The sequence below is a fragment of the Pelobates fuscus genome, chromosome 6 (genome assembly GCF_036172605.1).
Source record: "Pelobates fuscus isolate aPelFus1 chromosome 6, aPelFus1.pri, whole genome shotgun sequence".
Classification (NCBI taxonomy): Eukaryota; Metazoa; Chordata; class Amphibia; order Anura; family Pelobatidae; genus Pelobates; species Pelobates fuscus.
In genome coordinates, this window is record NC_086322.1 from 279756176 (window position 1) to 279778003 (window position 21828).

General features: G+C 40.3%; 2 protein-coding genes across 2 annotated transcripts in view; both read right to left on the bottom strand.

Annotated features, from left to right (window-relative positions):
- Window positions 1–7398, bottom strand: part of TMEM98 (transmembrane protein 98) — a 62234-nt gene extending 54836 nt beyond the window's left edge. Inside the window, exon 1 of the mRNA XM_063459261.1 lies at window positions 7316–7398. The gene's annotated coding sequence lies outside the window, so the exon portion shown is untranslated. The remainder of the gene's footprint in view (window positions 1–7315) is intronic.
- A 3645-nt stretch (window positions 7399–11043) lies between these two features.
- On the bottom strand, window positions 11044–16523 carry LOC134565858 (lysozyme C, milk isozyme-like). The gene is made up of 4 exons (XM_063425528.1): window positions 16335–16523; window positions 14415–14564; window positions 13669–13747; window positions 11044–11350 (listed from the first exon to the last, which is right to left on the bottom strand). Exons 1-4 carry the CDS (start codon window positions 16459–16461, stop codon window positions 11290–11292), a joined length of 417 nt encoding a protein of 138 aa, XP_063281598.1. The 5' UTR covers window positions 16462–16523; the 3' UTR covers window positions 11044–11289.
- Window positions 16524–21828: the final 5305 nt, after the last annotated feature.

Below are 21828 nucleotides of genomic sequence, written 5' to 3' on the forward strand. Positions count from 1 at the left end.
GAGTTATAGGGAGAGGTTATATGGAGTAATATTAGGGGTTATAGGGAGAGGTTATATGTAGTAATAGGAGGAGTTATAGGGAGAGGTTATATGGAGTAATAGGAGGAGTTATAGAGAGAGGTTATATGGAGTAATAGGAGGAGCTACAGAGAGAGGTTATATGGAGTAATAGGAGGAGTTATAGGGAGAGGTTATATGGAGTAATAGGAGGAGTTATAGAGAGAGGTTATATTGAGTAATAGGAGGAGTTATAGGGAGAGGTTATATGGAGTAATAGGAGGAGTTATAGAGAGAGGTTATATTGAGTAATAGGAGGAGTTATAGGGAGAGGTTATATGGAGTAATAGGAGGAGTTATAGGGAGAGGTTATATGGAGTAATAGGAGGAGTTATAGAGAGAGGTTATATTGAGTAATAGGAGGAGTTATAGGGAGAGGTTATATGGAGTAATAGGAGGAGTTATAGAGAGAGGTTATATTGAGTAATAGGAGGAGTTATAGGGAGAGGTTATATGGAGTAATAGGAGGAGTTATAGAGAGAGGTTATATGGAGTTATAGGAGGAGTTATAGAGAGAGGTTATATGGAGTAATAGGAGGAGTTATAGAGAGAGGTTATATGGAGTAATAGGAGGAGCTACAGAGAGAGGTTATATGGAGTAATAGGAGGAGTTATAGAGAGAGGTTATATGGAGTAAAATGAGGAGTTATAGAGAGAGGTTATATGGAGTAATAGGAGGAGTTATAGAGAGAGGTTATATTGAGTAATATGAGGAGTTATAAAGAGAGGTTATATTGAGTAATAGGAGGAGTTATAGAGAGAGGTTATATGGAGTAATAGGAGGAGTTATAGAGAGAGGTAATATGGAGTAATAGGAGGAGTTATAGGGAGAGGTGATATGGAGTAATAGGAGGAGTTATAGAGAGAGGTTATATGGAGTAATAAGAGGAGTTATAGGGAGAGGTTATATGGAATAATAGGAGGAGTTATAGAGAGAGGTTATATGGAGTAATAGGAGGAGTTATAGGGAGAGGTTATATGGAGTAATAGGAGGAGTTATGGTGAGAGGTTATATGGAGTAATAGGAGGAGTTATAGAGAGAGGTTATATGGAGTAATAGGAGGAGTTATAGAGAGAGGTTATGTGGAGTAATAGGAGGAGTTATAGGGAGAGGTTATATGGAGTAATAGGAAGAGTTATAGGGAGAGGTTATATGGAGTAATATTAGGGGTTATAGGGAGAGGTTATATGTAGTAATAGGAGGAGTTATAGGGAGAGGTTATATGGAGTAATAGGAGGAGTTATAGAGAGAGGTTATATGGAGTAATAGGAGGAGCTACAGAGAGAGGTTATATGGAGTAATAGGAGGAGTTATAGGGAGAGGTTATATGGAGTAATAGGAGGAGTTATAGAGAGAGGTTATATTGAGTAATAGGAGGAGTTATAGGGAGAGGTTATATGGAGTAATAGGAGGAGTTATAGAGAGAGGTTATATTGAGTAATAGGAGGAGTTATAGGGAGAGGTTATATGGAGTAATAGGAGGAGTTATAGGGAGAGGTTATATGGAGTAATAGGAGGAGTTATAGAGAGAGGTTATATTGAGTAATAGGAGGAGTTATAGGGAGAGGTTATATGGAGTAATAGGAGGAGTTATAGAGAGAGGTTATATGGAGTAATAGGAGGAGTTATAGGGAGAGGTTATATGGAGTAATAGGAGGAGTTATAGAGAGAGGCTATATGGAGTAATAGGAGGAGTTATAGAGAGAGGTTATATGGAGTAATAGGAGGAGTTATAGAGAGAGGTTATATTGAGTAATAGGAGGAGTTATAGGGAGAGGTTATATGGAGTAATAGGAGGAGTTATAGAGAGAGGTTATATGGAGTAATAGGAGGAGTTATAGAGAGAGGTTATATGGAGTAATAGGAGGAGTTATAGAGAGAGGTTATATTGAGTAATAGGAGGAGTTATAGGGAGAGGTTATATGGAGTAATAGGAGGAGTTATAGAGAGAGGTTATATGGAGTAATAGGAGGAGTTATAGAGAGAGGTTATATGGAGTAATAGGAGGAGTTATAGAGAGAGGTTATATGGAGTAATAGGAGGAGTTATAGAGAGAGGTTATATGGAGTAATAGGATGAGTTATAGAGAGAGGTTAAATAGAGTAATAGGAGGAGTTATAGGGAGAGGTTATATGGAGTAATAGGAGGAGTTATAGGGAGAGGTTATATGGAGTAATATGGGGAGTTATAGGGAGAGGTTATATGAAGTAATAGGAGGAGTTATAGGGAGAGGTTATATGAAGTAATATGAGGAGTTATAGAGAGAGGTTATATGGAGTAATAGGGGGAGTTATAGGGAGAGGTTATAGGGAGTAATAGGAGGAGTTATAGAGAGAGGTTATATGGAGTAATAGGAGGAGTTATAGAGATAGGTTATATGGAGTAATAGGAGGAGTTATAGGGAGAGGTTATATGAAGTAATAGGAGGAGTTATAGGGAGAGGTTATATGAAGTAATATGAGGAGTTATAGGGAGAGGTTATATGGAGTAATAGGGGGAGTTATAGGGAGAGGTTATAGGGAGTAATAGCAGGAGTTATAGAGAGAGGTTATATGGAGTAATAGGAGGAGTTATAGAGAGAGGTTATATGGAGTAATAGGAGGAGTTATAGAGAGAGGTTATATGGAGTAATAGGAGGAGTTATAGAGAGAGGTTATATGGAGTAATAGGAGGAGTTATAGAGAGAGGTTATATGGAGCAATAGGAGGAGTTATAGAGAGAGGTTATGTGGAGTAATAGGAGGAGTTATAGAGAGAGGTTATATGGAGTAATAGGAGGAGTTATAGAGAGAGGTTATATGGAGTAATAGGAGGAGTTATAGAGAGAGGTTATATGGAGTAATAGGAAGAGTTATAGAGAGAGGTTATATGGAGTAATAGGAGGAGTTATAGGGAGAGGTTATATGGAGTAATAGGAGGAGTTATAGAGAGAGGTTATATGGAGTAATAGGAGGAGTTATAGAGAGAGGTTATATGGAGTAATAGGAGGAGTTATAGAGAGAGGTTATATGGAGTAATAGGAAGAGTTATAGAGAGAGGTTATATGGAGTAATAGGAGGAGTTATAGGGAGAGGTTATATGGAGTAATAGGAGGAGTTATAGGGAGAGGTTATATGGAGTAATAGGAGGAGTTATAGAGAGAGGTTATATGGAGTAATAGGAGGAGTTATAGAGAGAGGTTATATGGAGTAATAGGAAGAGTTATAGAGAGAGGGTATATGGAGTAATAGGAGGAGTTATAGAGAGAGGTTATATGGAGTAATAGGAGGAGTTATAGAGAGAGGTTATATGGAGTAATAGGAGGAGTTATAGAGAGAGGTTATATGGAGTAATAGGAGGAGTTATAGAGAGAGGTTATATGGAGTAATAGGAGGAGTTATAGCGAGAGGTTATATGGAGTAATAGGAGGAGTTATAGAGAGAGGTTATATGGAGTAATAGGAGGAGTTATAGGGAGAGGTTATATGGAGTAATAGGAGGAGTTATAGGGAGAGGTTATATGGAGTAATAGGAGGAGTTATAGAGAGAGGTTATATGGAGTAATAGGAGGAGTTATAGGGAGAGGTTATATGGAGTAATAGGAGGAGTTAGAGGGAGAGGTTATATGGAGTAATAGGAGGAGTTATAGGGAGAGGTTATATGGAGTAATAGGAGGAGTTATAGAGAGAGGTTATATGGAGTAATAGGAGGAGTTATAGGGAGAGGTTATATGGAGTAATAGGAGGAGTTATAGGGAGAGGTTATATGGAGTAATAGGAGGAGTTATAGAGAGAGGTTATATGGAGTAATAGGAGGAGTTATAGGGAGAGGTTATATGGAGTAATAGGAGGAGTTATAGGGAGAGGTTATATGGAGTAATAGGAGGAGTTATAGGGAGAGGTTATATGGAGTAATAGGAGGAGTTATAGGGAGAGGTTATATGGAGCAATAGGAGGAGTTATAGGGAGAGGTTATATGGAGTAATAGGAGGCGTTATAGGGAGAGGTTATATGGAGTAATAGGAGGAGTTATAGGGAGAGGTTATATGGAGTAATAGGAGGAGTTATAGGGAGAGGTTATATGGAGTAATAGGAGGAGTTATAGGTAGAGGTTATATGGAGCAATAGGAGGAGTTATAGGGAGAGGTTATATGGAGTAATAGGAGGAGTTATAGAGAGAGGCTATATGGAGTAATAGGAGGAGTTATAGAGAGAGGTTATATGGAGTAATAGGAGGAGTTATAGAGAGAGGTTATATGGAGCAATAGGAGGAGTTATAGGGAGAGGTTATATGGAGTAATAGGAGGAGTTATAGAGAGAGGCTATATGGAGTAATAGGAGGAGTTATAGAGAGAGGTTATATGGAGTAATAGGAGGAGTTATAGAGAGAGGTTATATTGAGTAATAGGAGGAGTTATAGGGAGAGGTTATATGGAGTAATAGGAGGAGTTATAGAGAGAGGTTATATGGAGTAATAGGAGGAGTTATAGAGAGAGGTTATATGGAGTAATAGGAGGAGTTATAGAGAGAGGTTATATTGAGTAATAGGAGGAGTTATAGGGAGAGGTTATATGGAGTAATAGGAGGAGTTATAGAGAGAGGTTATATGGAGTAATAGGAGGAGTTATAGAGAGAGGTTATATGGAGTAATAGGAGGAGTTATAGAGAGAGGTTATATGGAGTAATAGGAGGAGTTATAGAGAGAGGTTATATGGAGTAATAGGATGAGTTATAGAGAGAGGTTAAATAGAGTAATAGGAGGAGTTATAGGGAGAGGTTATATGGAGTAATAGGAGGAGTTATAGGGAGAGGTTATATGGAGTAATATGGGGAGTTATAGGGAGAGGTTATATGAAGTAATAGGAGGAGTTATAGGGAGAGGTTATATGAAGTAATATGAGGAGTTATAGAGAGAGGTTATATGGAGTAATAGGGGGAGTTATAGGGAGAGGTTATAGGGAGTAATAGGAGGAGTTATAGAGAGAGGTTATATGGAGTAATAGGAGGAGTTATAGAGAGAGGTTATATGGAGTAATAGGAGGAGTTATAGGGAGAGGTTATATGAAGTAATAGGAGGAGTTATAGGGAGAGGTTATATGAAGTAATATGAGGAGTTATAGGGAGAGGTTATATGGAGTAATAGGGGGAGTTATAGGGAGAGGTTATAGGGAGTAATAGCAGGAGTTATAGAGAGAGGTTATATGGAGTAATAGGAGGAGTTATAGAGAGAGGTTATATGGAGTAATAGGAGGAGTTATAGAGAGAGGTTATATGGAGTAATAGGAGGAGTTATAGAGAGAGGTTATATGGAGTAATAGGAGGAGTTATAGAGAGAGGTTATATGGAGCAATAGGAGGAGTTATAGAGAGAGGTTATGTGGGGTAATAGGAGGAGTTATAGAGAGAGGTTATATGGAGTAATAGGAGGAGTTATAGAGAGAGGTTATATGGAGTAATAGGAGGAGTTATAGAGAGAGGTTATATGGAGTAATAGGAAGAGTTATAGAGAGAGGTTATATGGAGTAATAGGAGGAGTTATAGGGAGAGGTTATATGGAGTAATAGGAGGAGTTATAGAGAGAGGTTATATGGAGCAATAGGAGGAGTTATAGAGAGAGGTTATGTGGGGTAATAGGAGGAGTTATAGAGAGAGGTAATATGGAGTAATAGGAGGAGTTATAGGGAGAGGTTATATGGAGTAATAGGAGGAGTTATAGGGAGAGGTTATATGGAGTAATAGGAGGAGTTATAGGGAGAGGTTATATGGAGTAATAGGAGGAGTTATAGAGAGAGGTTATATGGAGTAATAGGAGGAGTTATAGAGAGAGGTTATATGGAGTAATAGGAAGAGTTATAGAGAGAGGGTATATGGAGTAATAGGAGGAGTTATAGAGAGAGGTTATATGGAGTAATAGGAGGAGTTATAGAGAGAGGTTATATGGAGTAATAGGAGGAGTTATAGAGAGAGGTTATATGGAGTAATAGGAGGAGTTATAGAGAGAGGTTATATGGAGTAATAGGAGGAGTTATAGCGAGAGGTTATATGGAGTAATAGGAGGAGTTATAGAGAGAGGTTATAATAGGAGGAGTTATAGGGAGAGGTTATATGGAGTAATAGGAGGAGTTATAGGGAGAGGTTATATGGAGTAATAGGAGGAGTTATAGAGAGAGGTTATATGGAGTAATAGGAGGAGTTATAGAGAGAGGTTATATGGAGTAATAGGAGGAGTTATAGGGAGAGGTTATATGGAGTAATAGGAGGAGTTATAGGGAGAGGTTATATGGAGTAATAGGAGGAGTTATAGGGAGAGGTTATATGGAGCAATAGGAGGAGTTATAGGGAGAGGTTATATGGAGCAATAGGAGGAGTTATAGGGAGAGGTTATATGGAGTAATAGGAGGCGTTATAGGGAGAGGTTATATGGAGTAATAGGAGGAGTTATAGGGAGAGGTTATATGGAGTAATAGGAGGAGTTATAGGGAGAGGTTATATGGAGTAATAGGAGGAGTTATAGGGAGAGGTTATATGGAGCAATAGGAGGAGTTATAGGGAGAGGTTATATGGAGCAATAGGAGGAGTTATAGGGAGAGGTTATATGAAGTAATAGGAGGAGTTATAGAGAGAGGTTATATGGAGTAATAGGAGGAGTTATAGGGAGAGGTTATATGGAGTAATAGGAGGCGTTATAGGGAGAGGTTATATGGAGTAATAGTAGTAGTTATAGGGAGAGGATATATGGAGTAATAGGAGGAGTTATAGGGAGAGGTTATATGGAGTAATAGGAGGAGTTATAGAGAGAGGTTATATGGAGAGGTTATATGGAGTAATAGGAGGAGTTATAGTTACAGATTAAGTTGAACAAAAGAAGAATATAAAGGAAATTATAGTTAAAATGAGCAGTTAGAACATTTGCAGATATTAAATTAGTAATTAAAGTGAGTACCAGCAATAACTCAATTTATAAAAGTAATATTGTGATTAGGCTGCAACACTTTTCTGTATTTTAGTTTCATGGATAATGGAAAATAAAACTGTATCCAATTCATACACAATGTCTCCTCGCACTTTGAGTAAAAGTATCCCAGCTCCGTTCAACCTACAAGAAACTTTGCCCCCTCCCCCATACATAAACATACTATTAAGGAATATTTTACCCTAACTTCTCTGATGGTAAGAGTTCTTTTCTCATCATTGTACTCTTTTTTATGTTATGTTATAAACCTTATATTTACATTACGTTTGGATAGAGACGAGTTACAAATTCTCGAAATATAGATCTTACCTTTCTGTTTTCCCTGTCCTCCATTCCCACATTCCTGTCTTTATCTGAAACTGGGAGTTAAGACACATTCCACTCTGATAGATTAGAGTCTAATGCCCTGTTGCATTGTGGGATTAGCGTACTTGAATTTCTAAAGCTCAACGTTTCTCGTTTTGATTTTTTTTTCTTCAAATTAATTACTACATTCATTTTTTGAACGCTTTTTTTTTTTTTTTTTTTTTTAATTCTTTATTTTTGTTGTGCATGGTATAACAACAGGCTTGTTTAGCCACAATAGCAGTCACAAGCAGTAATGAATGAACAGGTAAAACATAACGTGGCATATGAGTGTACAGCACAATTTTAGTTTTGTAAGAGAAAAAACATGAGAAACAAGCTATTCCGGTACCTATGCCTATCTGAGTAGGCTGTTATATGAAAAGTGTTAAACAATGCATTAGCTTAGGTACGCATTATGTAGTTACATTGCGAGGTCGTAGCAGAAGGATGCCTAAGGTGGACGGTATTATGCGTGTTAACAAGATTAGGCTCAGGCTTAAAAGAGAAAACAAATAAAATAAAAATAAATAACTGTTGAACTAAGTTTGCGAACTAAACAGTTAATGGAAAGCAGGATACAAGTCAAGTGTTACGATTCACACGTGAGTAAGGCAGGCAATATACATTGATCTAAACATAAATATCACTGCATGCGAGATTCACTAAACTGGTTAACAAGCGGTACACGTTTGTTACATAAGGGGAGCAAATTAAGAGAAACAATTAGGCCTACATGACTGACTAAACACACTTAACAGTAAATTTGTTTAGGCTATCTTGACACAATGTACTGTGCTTAGTTCTAGTGCTATATATGTTAAGTGAAAGATTGATAATCTGCTTTGTCCCTTTGGTATCATTCTAACAGGTTAATACAAGACGGGTGCTCAGTTAGGGTTAAACAGGCTGAATGGTGAATTGTAAGATTGTAAAGTTACAGGCTTTTGTACACAGGTGAGACATTCTACTCTAGACTTGCTTATATAATAGGGTTAGCTTGCAGGCAAACCTGCAGTTTATCAAATGTGTAGTTCTCCTGGCATATGTGTTGTCAAAGAATGTAAGGAGCCTGGTAGGACAGTCCGCTGGTGCCTAGCCGACGCCCAATCTAGAGGCCTTAACTTGGGCCTCGGGATGGACGCCTGTGGTCATGGATGCTGCAGGTACTCCTCCATTGCCTCCCAGTCCTGTGTGAGTGCCTTGGGTGGTGGGGACATATGCCTTGTGGTGTGACAGTGTCTCCGCTCCCCTTGCTGATTGGCGAGTGTGAGGTTCAGTGTGTCCCTTTGTTGTACAGGTGTAGCTCTTCAGAGTGCTGGTTGCAGCTGTGCATCGCTGCAATGGGGTGGAGTGCTGACAGGCTTTCTGGCCTTTGCCTGGTGTAGGCCGGGTGCGGGTACCTCGAGTGCGCCAGTTTAGTTTGTGGGGCGGCAGGCAGAGTTTGGTGGCTCTCTGAGCTTGTCTGGAATCAGGCTTGCAGTAACGGGTGCTCGGTCTGCTGCCTTTAAGTCTGGGTAGAGCTCTCACGACCTTCTGCTGCTTTGTGTCAATCGGTGGCGTTGCCTTGCGTTTCAACGGAGGTGCCTTTGTGTGAGTAGTGGCGGACCGTCGAGGGACCGCTGCGGCTGCATGATTTTGTGCCAGCATAGCCTCCCACCGTGTCCAGTAGAGGTCAAATGCCGCTGCTATACGGTCCTCCTGATGGCTCACGTTAGGTATCCGCGCTGAGAGAGGTTGGGCGGGTGGGGGCATTGAGGCTCGGTCGGCGTCCGCCATCTTGGCCTCTGGGTAAGTGCTGCTTGCAATCCCGATAGCTTGTGGGGTTCCGTAGCCCTGTGGAGTCTGGACCGGGATAACCCCCGCCGGTCCATGGGGGGGGGGGACAGGGGCCCTTAGTCGTCGAGGTGGCTAGCCGCGGCGGTGGGAGTGCGGCCGTCCCTCCCGCGCTCGCCGTGTGGGTAGGCCTCAATTGCTTGTTCGGCGAAAGTAGGTCATAGCATCATGTGAGGGGTAACATTCTGTTCCGCTTGTAGTCCCTTCACGGTTGGTGACTGTTGTGGCCCGATTAGTGGCTTTTTGAGCGGAATATTTGCGATAGAGTGCAGCTTATTGCAGGAGCTTGTGAGGTTCACGTCCTCCCTGCTCAGCAGTCAGGCCCCGCCCCTTGAACGCTTTTTTCATATTAACAATTGCGTTTATATTTTTTAAAGAGGAAATTTGGGATTTTGGGTTAGTGGTAATAATTACATTACTATAATTATGTATTATTTACTGATATTCTGCTAGTCCCGGTAATGAAATATCTCCCAATATCGATGTAAAACAATTATTCTGTATGTATCAAATGGTATTGTTTTTTTTTGGTTTTTTTATTCCGTCGACACAATATCAAATGAAAACATTAATATTTGCACAATGTAAGAAATATAAACCCAAATAGGAAATTCAGATCCAAGTTGTATAGAAAGGTGGGAACGAAACCTTGCTAAATAATTACCATATTACAAAACAAATCAGGATCCAGGTCAGAGCTCTCCAGTTCGAGTTAAGAACGAGATACATATCATATTATACATACCCACCCACCTTGGAAGATATAGAACTTGGATTGGGTGAGATAGGACCACAAAACTGAGATTAAAGTCATGAACGATAGCTGTGGCATGTCAGCCAGATTCACAAGTAATTTCACCAACCAGTCATCCTGACTTGTGCATGCGCAGAGAACTGCAGAATTGTCCTTACGTAGGTAGGAATCCTTTGGAATGGTATTGTAGTATGTTTAATAAAACTCCACTTTCAGGAGATTTCTCTATTGCCGCAAAATCAGGACACCAGAAAAAATGCAGGACTCTCCAGCCAGATCTGTGTCTGTTCAGATGTATATACTCCACCTAAGGTTCTTTGGATGACAGTTTCTCCACCAAACTACATAACTAGAAACCATAGAGCCCCAGTGTCAAATTTAAAGAAGTGCCCCCTTTTTGCCCCTCTTTACTCCACCTTAAAGGGACATTATAGTTATCAAAACAACTTTAGCTTAATAAAGCAGGTTTGGTGTGTAGATCATGCCCCTACAGTCTCACTGCTCAATTATCTGCCCAATCAACTGTTTCACCACTGATTTCAATTAAACAGAACTTGCAATAAAGAAAGCCTAAATAGGGCTCTCTTTACAGGAAGTGTTTATGGAAGGCTGTGCAAGTCACATGCAGGGAGGTGTGACTAGGGTTCATAAACAAAGGGATTTAACTCCTAAATGGCAGAGGATTGAACAGTGAGACTGCAGGGGCATGTTCTATACACCAAAACTGCTTCATTAAGCTAAAGTTGTTCAGGTGACTATAGTGTCCCTTTAAGGAGTCTTTTCATTTACAAGATTAGTTCATTAGGTCAATTAAATGTGAACTATGACATCCCAGTATTTTTTATATCATGTTTACCTATCCCATAGATTTAACAAATTTGTAGTTTTGGGACATGAAAAATAAATCGAATTGATATGTCCACACCTCTTTATCATGCAACTGGACGCCTCCATCTTTGCTTTCTATTCATCATTTTATTAAACTCAACAATGTTTCTATATATTTGCAATTTGTTTTTGCCTGAATTGAACTAGACTGTGATGTCAGTTTGTTAAATCTTTAGTATCACTTGAAAACCACATAGAGAAAGCTCAACATAAATTATAGGTGATTTAAAAAATTTTATTCAACGGTTTAATGTTTTTCATAAAAATGTATACTTTTCACACCTGCAGCCAAAATCAAAACTATTCCTTGTTGTCCATTCTAAATATTGGGAAATATTGTGACCGGGGTGATAACAACAGATTTATAAAACAAAAAAAACAAAATAATATACACAAGATGAGCGAAAGATAAACATTTAAATTCTGTATATTTTCTTGCCAATTTTTCATAGATTTGAAGTTAACATTCACTGGTTAAATAGCTCAGGTCCTTGCCTTTACAGTGCATCTTATATCCATCCCTATTAGAATAAAAAAATAAAAAAATACATATTACATAAAGCATGTTTCTACTTCTAGGGAGTAGTTTCTAGGGGAGTTGATGTATAACTCAGTAATAAATTAATTTATTTTACTGTGGAAGAGACAATTGAACACAATACAACCATCCATAAAAGGGTTACTCCAATCATTTTGTTTATGCTTAAAAGGTTACTCCAATCCTTTCTTTTTCTTCTAATAATGCGTTATTTGGTATTATCCTTTAGGTCCCCAACGTAAAAGATACTTAAAAAGGTAATAGTTTTATTTACCCTGCACTGCTCGGCACGCCCCCTTGTGACATCACAGCTGTCATGCGAAGGTCCAATCAAAGGCTTCTTAGAGAGAAACCATTTAACCCGTGCAGAGTACATGCTGTTCTCTTTTTAAGGAGAAGCGAGGGGTAGAGGGAGTCGGGAGGGAGAGAAGGAGGAGGAGGGTGGGAGAAAAAATTAGCAGAGGGGATAGGGAGAAGGGGGGCTGCAGTTTAGGAAGGAGGGAAGACACAGACTTCCCCTTGCAAACAGAGTTCCAAGCGCTGGGGGTGTAACTAGCCCCCTGGCACACAAGTAAAAATATCTCTGGATGTACAGTGTTTCAAGCAGAAACACTGCACATCCAGGCTCCTACCACCATGGCCACTTCAAAAAGCAGAAGTGGCCATGGTGGTTGTAGTAACCCTTTAATTTTCTTTATATTGAGATGACATTTGTATTGAGACAATTTAGGTAGGAACGAATGTAAATAAGTGATAACATGAGTCTACATTTTTCCCCCCCCTAGTTTGTTGCAAAATTGGAAAACGCTTCAAACTTTGTTTTCTTTTGCCTTCGCTTGGATCATCAGCAAAAGCCGATGTGAGAAAGGCTGAACGTGAATGAGCATGTCTCTTTTTAGCCTATGTAACAATGTATCTAATCTTAGAGCTGTAGGTGAGAATGTGGAAATAATATTTTTATATGGGAAAGATCGCTGCTCAGGAGGGAAAGTCGTTATTTTTGAGAGACATTGGTTACAAATAGAAATACCACAATCAAAAAGAAACATATTCTGTCGAAAAGCTAAATTTTGATCAAAGAAAAAAAAAAAGCATGATAGATAGACCCAGGTCCCACGGCAGGGGTAGGCAACTTCCTGCACTCTAGATGTTTTGGACTACATCTTCCTTGACGCTTTGCTAACATTGTGGCTTTAAAATGTATTATGGGAGATGTAGTTCACAACATCTGAAGAGCCGAAAATTCCTCTCTCTTGACTAGGGAAATGTAGAAAGTGGAATGGTCAAGATAAGTCTTAGAATCATAAAATGGAAGCTCTCTCATTCCTTCTCCAGCCTCAGTGTCTTGGCGTACTTGGGAAGTACTTTAAGACCAATTCACTGCTTCTCAAAGCAGGCCAAGTGAGGAACTAAGAGGGAACTTTATTATTTGCCTCCGCCTTTGGGCAAACACCTGCAGTCATTTCTGGGGTCTACACTTTATATAAATGTTGCTGTGTATAAATATCCTGTGACTGTGCAATAAAGTGTATTTATTTCTCCACTGCATTCAATTTGTGTCTGATAGTTGTGGGGAGTGGGATCTTAAACAGGGGGTCCACCTCCTGTTCATATTACAGGTAGTACAATAATGCCCCGTTTCCACTGAGCGGTACGGTACGGGTCGGTATGGTCTGGTACGCTATTTTGAGTGTTTCCATTCTGAATGTGGCCCATACAACCGAACCAAACCGCACCATTCCTGGGCCCCCTTCTGATGTAGGTCCATAGGAAATGGTACGGTTAGGGCAGAGCTACTGGCATCACACTATACAATCCAGTGATTGCTGGACAGGAAAATGTCAATGCTCACGTCAAATGACACACTAGGCATTTGGTCTAAACTCCGAATGCCCCCTGGCAGTCCGACTTGCAGTGGAAACGCTCACCTGAATAGGCTGGACCATTCTAACCCTTCCGAACCGCTCCGTCCCGAACCATACCGCTCAGTGGAAATAAGGTATAAATCAATCTGTAGATATGGTAAGTATGCTTGGGGACAGAAAATTTAATTTTTTTGAGTGAAAAAAAGATGAGGAAAATGTTGGACTGGAAAGAAAAATGGGACAAAAAATTACAAAGATGTCCATCTGGCCAAGCAAGAGGACACTGCAACTAATATTAGGATAAATCCACAAGTACACATAACTCCTGAATCTCTGATAGTCGGTACACTTTCTGGCATATTCAGTCCAGATTACCAGATTATTCTATGTTCTGAAGACAAGTAAAACCAGTTTATTTGATATTTACAGCACTCACCAAGCCTCTAATCCATTTGGTTCCCTTACAATCCGTCTAAGGCACTTGATATCGTCTTTTACATTATCATCCAAGAAATCTAAACAAAACAAATAAACATATTATGGTTGGCTTAATATACGAGATATACCAGAGGTATTTATTTTTTTGCAAATACGTTTATATCTACACAATGTTTTTGCATTTTTTTGCCAATTATAGAAATAAAATTAGAAGCCATAGGTGTTGCTGGTGGGGGGAGAGGGAGTTTCAAGGCTGAAGCCCGAATATATCCTGATATATATCTACCTCTCTGCCAGTGAAGGGTCACCATGTTTTCCTTTGGGCTCAAGCCCCGTGGGTTTTGTAGAATCCAGCAACGCAACAGTAAGGGGCACTGCAAACAGTTTTCATTTGGCACAACGCCACTTTAAGTTTTAAGGGACATTGCAAGCATCACAGCCCCTAAAGCTATAGCTGTCTAGCTATATAGTGGCTGTGAAATAGTGAGGGTTTTTGTTTTTTTTAGAGTTTAACGCATAATTATTTTACTCTGCTATATGGATTTTTACAGCAACTTCTAAATCATTCCCAAATATAATAATGTGAGAATTTGGTAAAACTATATATTGATGTCTGTATCATTACTTTCCTCGGCCATACCCCTCTGTCCCTCATTACCTTAACCCGGGGTCTGGAACTTTTCTCTTTACTCTGTATTTTCATTTATTTTCCAATTTAACACTTTTCCCATTGCCCATTCTTACCTCGGCACAAAACTCCACACAGGTTCTTGCGTGCTACAGTCCTTCCGTCATTACACCACCAGTAGCTGTTGATTTGGAAAATGCCATACTCCGAGGGACTTGAGTGCAGAGAAGTATCAAGGTCGCTAGTATAAAGGGCCATGCACAAATCTGCAGGAGAAAGTTATACATTTTTTTCAGTTCAGATGGAAATAATGTAAAAGTAGAGTCAAGTGATGGAGAAGGCAAATGAGGGATACGCAGTGTGCCCAAACCATCCAACAAGAACACTTTCTCCTGAAAGAGAACTTCTAGGTCCTCATTATATAAAAAACACAAAATAAAGATTAAAATGCCAGATAGGTGACAAGATTATTTGGGGGACACAAGGGTATACATACTTAACTATAGCTGGGGTCATAATGTGTAGATGGGGAGAAGTCAACCCTGGAAATATGTTATTTTACCTTATAAGGACATCATCGTCACCAGAACAACTACAGCTTAATGTAGTTGTTCTAAGGGAATATATTCAGTCCCTGCTGGCATTTTAATGTAAACACTGCCTTTTCTGAGAAAAGGCAGTGTTTACATTGCTACCTAGGGACACCTCCAGTGTAAGTTACTCAGAAGGCCACTAGAGTTGCTTCCAGGGTTAGTGCTGCACAACGTGCATTGGATTGGCTGAGATCATCAATTCTGATGATTTCAGCCAAGTAGGTGAAGCGGGGGTGAAGCCAGTGCTGGCTGACCTTCGTGGGGCTGGAATAAAGGTAAGATTTAACCCTATTGAGGGGGGTAATGGGGTACGGAGACCTAAACAGTGTTTTTAACACCACAGGGTCAGGAATCCACATATAGTGGACATATAGTGTTCTCCCACCCTTAGAATATCACACTGTCTTCTATATATGCTGCTATAGGTGCATGTGTATCCCCTAGGGCATAGTTTCCACAAGACCACAATGTGCAGATTGGGTTGTTAAAAACCCCAACCAATATGTCCAAAAGAGTTAAAAGAGTCGCAATTCTCCTGTGCCCACGGGGTTTATTAGCCAGTGTAAATCAACTGATGTTATCCAATACAACATCAGTAATCAATAATAAAATCCACTTTATTTGCATGTATGGCTACATTAAAATAACTAAACTGTATACATTCTTTAGACTTTTTTTTTTTTAAATATACCCATATTTATAAAAAAAGTGGATTATTTTTATTTTGTATTATTACCGATGAGTCTACTTAGATGGATCATCTCCTCTGAGAAACAGAATTGCACCTTGATACTGAGGTTAGGACAGCCCAAACCTGTCTACAGAAGTGGGAAAGTTAGGATCAAGTATAAAGTATGGAAAACCCTTATTATTATTATTATTATTGCCATTTATATGGCACCAACGTATTTCGCAATATTAGAAAAAAGGGGAAATATAACAATAAATGAGACAATTACAAAATGTTACAGGAACAATAGCCCACATCCTGGATTCCTTTAATGCATTTGTCAAGAAAAATAATCATTAGTGTAGAAATAAAATGGAGAAATATAAAACAGAAACAAATAAATAAAATACCGTGCACAATGTGATGGCAAGGGAGGAGAAATACTGAAAATGAGCGACATTACTGATGTAAAGTCCAGGATAAAAAAATGCTTTAAACGGGAGAACCTCTTGTCGAAATAAACAGATATTCACAAAAAAAGAAACATGCAGAGTGAAGATAGTATGGTAATGGATGATTGGATCTATCTGTAAAAAAGATTCAAAAAAATATTTAGACTGATCAAATAAATAATGTCTAAAAGTAAAAAACTGTTGCAATATAAAATTAAAATCCAGTAAAGTATTAAAAGTAAAAATAAAAAAATAAAAATGAAGATAACAAGATATACAGTACTGCATGGTTTCAGAATTAAGATGCCTGAAGTTACTTACAATCTTCTACAGTATATTGCTTGTAGCCAACAATACTCCCATTCCTCAGTTCTTCAGCCAGGGTACACTTGTCCAATGTCATGCTTTCAGCAGCTGAAGCGAGAAGAAGGACCCACAGAACTTTCATTATCACAGATTTGTGTTGAGCGAGCTCCGGTCTGTTTTGCGAAGGAGAGGTCCTTCGGAAGTGGCTTATATATCATCCACCCAAAAAGCAGAAGTAGGATGGGTAAAGACGGAAACTGTAGAGATTGGGAAACAGTGCAATTACCGTTTTTATGCGTGTCGAAACATTCTTGGAATTCAAAGTTCGTAATGGAGGACAGATTCCTTGAGAAATAATTTAATTTGGCAGTTAAAATAATTCTTGTTGGCACATTTTTTTCAGTAGGTTCAACCTCCTTAAATCCCCATCCTTTAACTCATTAACTTCTTTACTATAAAATTCTTTAAAATAATGGAGTAGCATTGGTTTGCAAGATTGGATAAACAGCAAACTGGGATATTATTTGTTACCAAAACATTAGTGTACTTAGTTATAATTATTAATATCATCATTTATATAGCGTAAACATTAGAATTACAGACGACTAAAAATATTGATTCGTCTTAAATTTTGTTTTTTTGTTTCGGGCGAATCATCCAATCGGTTTCATCCACGTGGCTTTTAATTTTGGATGAATTTCGTGCATGCATGTGATAATTTCAGTAAAAACTATTTGAACGAATGAAAAAGGTGCAAGAATGCACATATTAGTGTACTAAAAAATATATACATAGTATAAATATTCTGTGTATATATATATATATATATATATATATATATATATATATATATATATATATTCCTGTAAAGTGCTAAAAAGAGGAAAAGTAAGAAAACTTGCATTAAAGAAATAACCCAAGCACCATAATCACTACAGGTCACGTGAGTAAGGTAGTCTAACCATTTAAAAATTTGAATTCTTCCGCCAGAGATGCAAGATGTCTTCCCAGAGCTTGACAAAGACCCAAACTGGGTCAAACCACTGCCAGGTCCACTTAAAAGGTCTTTTCGTTGGCGTTGTGACTTTGTTTTATAAAAGACATGGAGACTCATATTTAGCATTTTTCCTTCTTTAATTAAAAACAGTAGCAAAGAGAATGAACAATAAATGAACACAAAATGATAAAAAAAATATATATCTTGAGCAGTGACATTACACTCAGTAACCAATCATGTGCCAAGTCATAAAAGGCTGTGTGAACATTCTAAAGCCCACTTTCTTTGCTGCTCCTCAGAGTGTCAAAGCAGTGCATTTTTTTTTATTAATTAGCATTAAATGTACTAATGTACAATGAGACAAACAGCAATAACAGTAGACATGACATCGTGGCAACACGTAAAAGAGGTAACTGACTGATTTGTACACGTCTAATTATCTGCACATTTTTAAGGTAAACCATGGTTATCCGCTGTGTGCTCACAATGCATTATTTATAGATATGGGGTCATACTGAGTGCCGCACATTGTGAGCTAAATTACGGTCAACTGAGGCTTATACGTATTCATAAAATAAAGTAATGTGGCTGGACTAGAGTATATCAGTTAGCAGGAACAATAAAATAAAAGATCTATATCACCTCACTAATCATACCTTACAAGATTGAAACGATCATCTGGGGTAGCTGTATCTCGTGCAGAGAGAGAACTGGTCTGCATTTTGGGTCTGTCCTGCCCTTGTGGGTGAGTTCAGTCCGATATGCAAATGGCCTGGTTCTTTTTGTAATAGCACAAGTTGAGCTAAAACCAGCTTGAGAGCTGAGCGGGCACCCACTGAAGGGCAGGCTAGTTGAGCTGTTATCTGTTCTCAGTACTCTCTGGTTTCTCCCTAGAAATTAAGAAAGGCAGAGCATGACTGATGCCCAGGGTCGGGGGGTTGGCCCCAGAAAGATACATTGTTGCTAATGGGAGTGTGACGGACCGCCTGGCACAACGACTGGGTACCTCCATCAATCACTGCTTCCTAGTAAATATTGAGTACCATAAGCACCACACCAGATACCATAACCACCGTAAATCTCACAAACTGCTGCAGCTTGGTTGGGGTCTCTCTGCCCTTCACCCACCCTGGACCCAAGACCAGGATCCAGCTTCCAGTGGGTAGACCTCTCCTTGTCCAGAGAGCGAAGCAGGCTGATCTTAAAAGAGCAATCGTTGTGATCCAAGGAAGTATAGTGATTATAGCAATCCCCAGAGTGAATATAGCTCTCCAATTCCACAAACATGAGTCTAGACTTTATGAAGGGTAAAACAAATCTGTTTAATGGCAGCCACAACTGGCCTGATTTGCAGGTCCCCGTGCAAGGGCACTCCCCCCTGGACCTGAGAGTAGACTACAGTAAATACATATACACGATTACATTGGCTCTCAGGTCCAGGACACTCCAATACAAAATAGGTCAATCCCTCCCCTGTTCCTGGGAGATAATTGAGTCAGCACTGTATTAAACTCAATTATCTCCAGGCACAGAAAACATTAATTTTTACAAAACCCAAAAAATACCTTTAAACACACAAAATCTCCTGATAGCCCTGATCTGGGTGACCAACATATCCAAAAATCACCCAGATCGGTTCAGGGGTTCAGGAGTTTCCTGGAAGCCCTAATTTCACTGACCGCACGCATGGTCCCATGCCCAAAGCAGTTCCAGAGAATCAGGTCGGTCTAGTTCGGTAGTTTAAAAACCGAACTTAGTCAATGTTCTTACCCTAGGGCTTGTTCCCCTCATCCAGACGAACGATTCCACTGATCAGTGCCCTTCTTAGTTGTATAGAACCGAACGCAAGCGATGATGGAAGTCCAGCGGTGTTCGGGAGTTTCTGTGTCCAATTTTAGTTCCAGGAACTCGACGACCAAACACCGCTGCCTGCGCTAATGCAAACAGTGGTCGTTCATGCGAACAGCGGCCACCCAAAAAGACAATTAAAACACTCCTGTTAGAATCGTTACTAAATGTTAATAGGGTTTAACAAGCTCCCGGGGGCCTCTGGTTCATGCGGCTGTTCGGTTCCCAAACCACAAACAGACTCTAATGGATCGACGGGCACCCCAACTGGGTACCTCCGTTGCAGGATGCTCCTAGCGCTTCCTGAGGACCCTAAGCACTGCAGCAGACACCAAAACCACCGAACCGGAGCAGCATACGAATGCTCTCAAGCATATGAATGCTGTAAACAGCTGAACAGGAAAAGCATACAATCAGCTTGCACTCCTGGCAATCAGCATACAATCCAATTCCCCCAATAACGAGACGACACTTCGTTTTGAGGTCAAGCAGAACTGACTGTACTGGCCTCTTTTATTCACAATCCACAAACATAGTACTGCCCACAGGGTTTTGAAATACAACCAATCAATCCGTACAATACACACAGACACTCTCACACAAAATCCTCCCCTCTGCCTGTGATATGATTACTGAACACAATGGGTAATATAATTATCACAGGCAGAGAAATACAGTTTTACAAAACATATCACAGGGACCCCAAATCATGCAATAACCCCATAAAATGGCCGCCATCCATTGTTCTCACCATGTGCTTCATCCATTGTTCTCCCCATGTGCCTCTGATACATAAAATGGTGGCCACCCAGTAACTCCACATTATGTCCCCAGATGGTTCTTAAAGGTCCAGCAGAAGCATAATAAAATACAATATGCCCAAATACTGTATTTAAAGGGCCAAATCTCCCAGGGGCCATAGTCAGCAGGGATGAGGTGGGCAAACAGGCTTCTCCAGTGCCCAGTGGCGAGGTTGGTTTCGCCACACAGATTATTATTGGTGAGTCTGTACTTTTGAGTATCACTTAATATGTCCACGGTTTTGAAGGACGCCATGGTGGCTTTACATCAGGCCTACCAGGAGTCCCATGATGATGGCTCACTGGCGGAGGTCCTTACTGGTGTGCAGAGGAGGCCCAGATCGGGGAGTGGCGACTGGACGGCTGTGGAGTCTCCTGATGGTGGAATGGAGGGTGAAGAGGCCGTGGTCGCTGTCGCGCCTGTCGCCTAGCTAGGTACGGAGAAGTGGAGTCCTGCAAAGGGGTCGGATGCTGGATGGCGAATGGAGCCGGGTAGCATATGCTTCTCCCAAAGCAGTGTGATGGAGTCGGACTGGAACCGGGAAGGCAGGTAGGCCCCAAGAATGTGGATCGATGGCGGGATGATCCCGCAGCTCTCATTCTCTTCCGGCGTGGATGGAAATGTCGTCAGGATGCCGGACGCACAGTGCCGGAAGGACCAAAGGGCCGAAGTTGGAAGGGGTGAGTACGTGACGGTGGTGAGGCGCCTTCCTGCATTTCACAGGCCCCAGCAGAAGGATCTGGTGTTCAGAGAGGACATCAGCAGTTGACAAAGGACTCATTTGATGCCATCAGCAGGCCGGATGAAGGTTAGGTGCAGGGTGCTCAGAGGGTCCCTTCCAGGTCTCGGTCGGACTCTGAAGAGAAGGTGGACATTCCGGGAAGCCCGGAGATGCGGGTATCGATAGTGCCACCCAGGATGGTGCGCAGATCTGGACATGGAGATGCTGCGCAATCTGACATTTTTAGAATTGTTATCCATCATGGTTGCACTTGGGCTGTGGGGTCCCAGGCTTCGGGATCATACGGTGGTTTTTCACACGGACAACATGAGCATGGTCCACGTGATAAACCGTTTGTCGTCATCTTCCCCTCCGGTATTGGCATTGCTTCGGCGATTGGTGTTGTTAAGTTTACAGTTTAACCTTTGGATTAAAGCCTGTCATGTTCCCGGAGTTTTGAATGCAGTGGCTGACGTTTTATGTCGTTTTCAGTGTGAGCGATTCCGAGAGTCAGCGCCGGAGGTGGAATAAGAACTTCTTCAGGGTTGTAAAATAATACATCACAATAATACATTGTAAAATAATACATCCTGTGTATTATGTATTATGTGAGGATGTATTATTTTACAATCTGTGATATTGTATGTGATTTTATTATTATTGCGGTCCCTGAAGAAGTTCTTAGTTGAACGAAACGCGTTGGACCTATTGCTGCATTCTTAATTTTTATTTTTATGGTGTGTTTCACCTTTTAAAAATAAAACAATTGGATTTTGACTATCACCTACTTGGAGTCCCGTGTACCATTGGCTACTTCGCATTGGCAAGGGGATTACTAGCCCCCCATACCAGCAAGGGAGGCACCTTATGAGCGCTCTTTTCTACACCATCTTGTGAGTGCATTTATTAACAGTGCAAGATTTATTGTATATACTGTATTACACTATTTTGCTTTTGTATGTTCTCTCTATAGATTATACAGCCATATCCAGATTCTGTTTGTGTTTTTTTGTAATCCCTGACTGGGCAGCACCCGATCGTCGTGGCACATTGGGGGGGCGGATCAGGTAAGCGCTGGGATCAGGTAAGTAAATAAAGGGTTTTTAACCCTTTACTCCTTGGGGAGGGGGGATGCGAGGGAG

Bases quoted from the DNA above. Each gene is read 5' to 3' on its own strand.
- LOC134565858 (XM_063425528.1), bottom strand. From the start codon at position 16,461: ATGAAAGTTCTGTGGGTCCTTCTTCTCGCTTCAGCTGCTGAAAGCATG. The intron at 14,565-16,334 runs GTAAGTAACTTC...TTTCTCCTGCAG, and splicing joins GCAATATACTGTAGAAGATT to ATTTGTGCATGGCCCTTTAT. The intron at 13,748-14,414 runs GTAAGAATGGGC...TGTTTTGTTTAG, and splicing joins GTGTGGAGTTTTGTGCCGAG to ATTTCTTGGATGATAATGTA.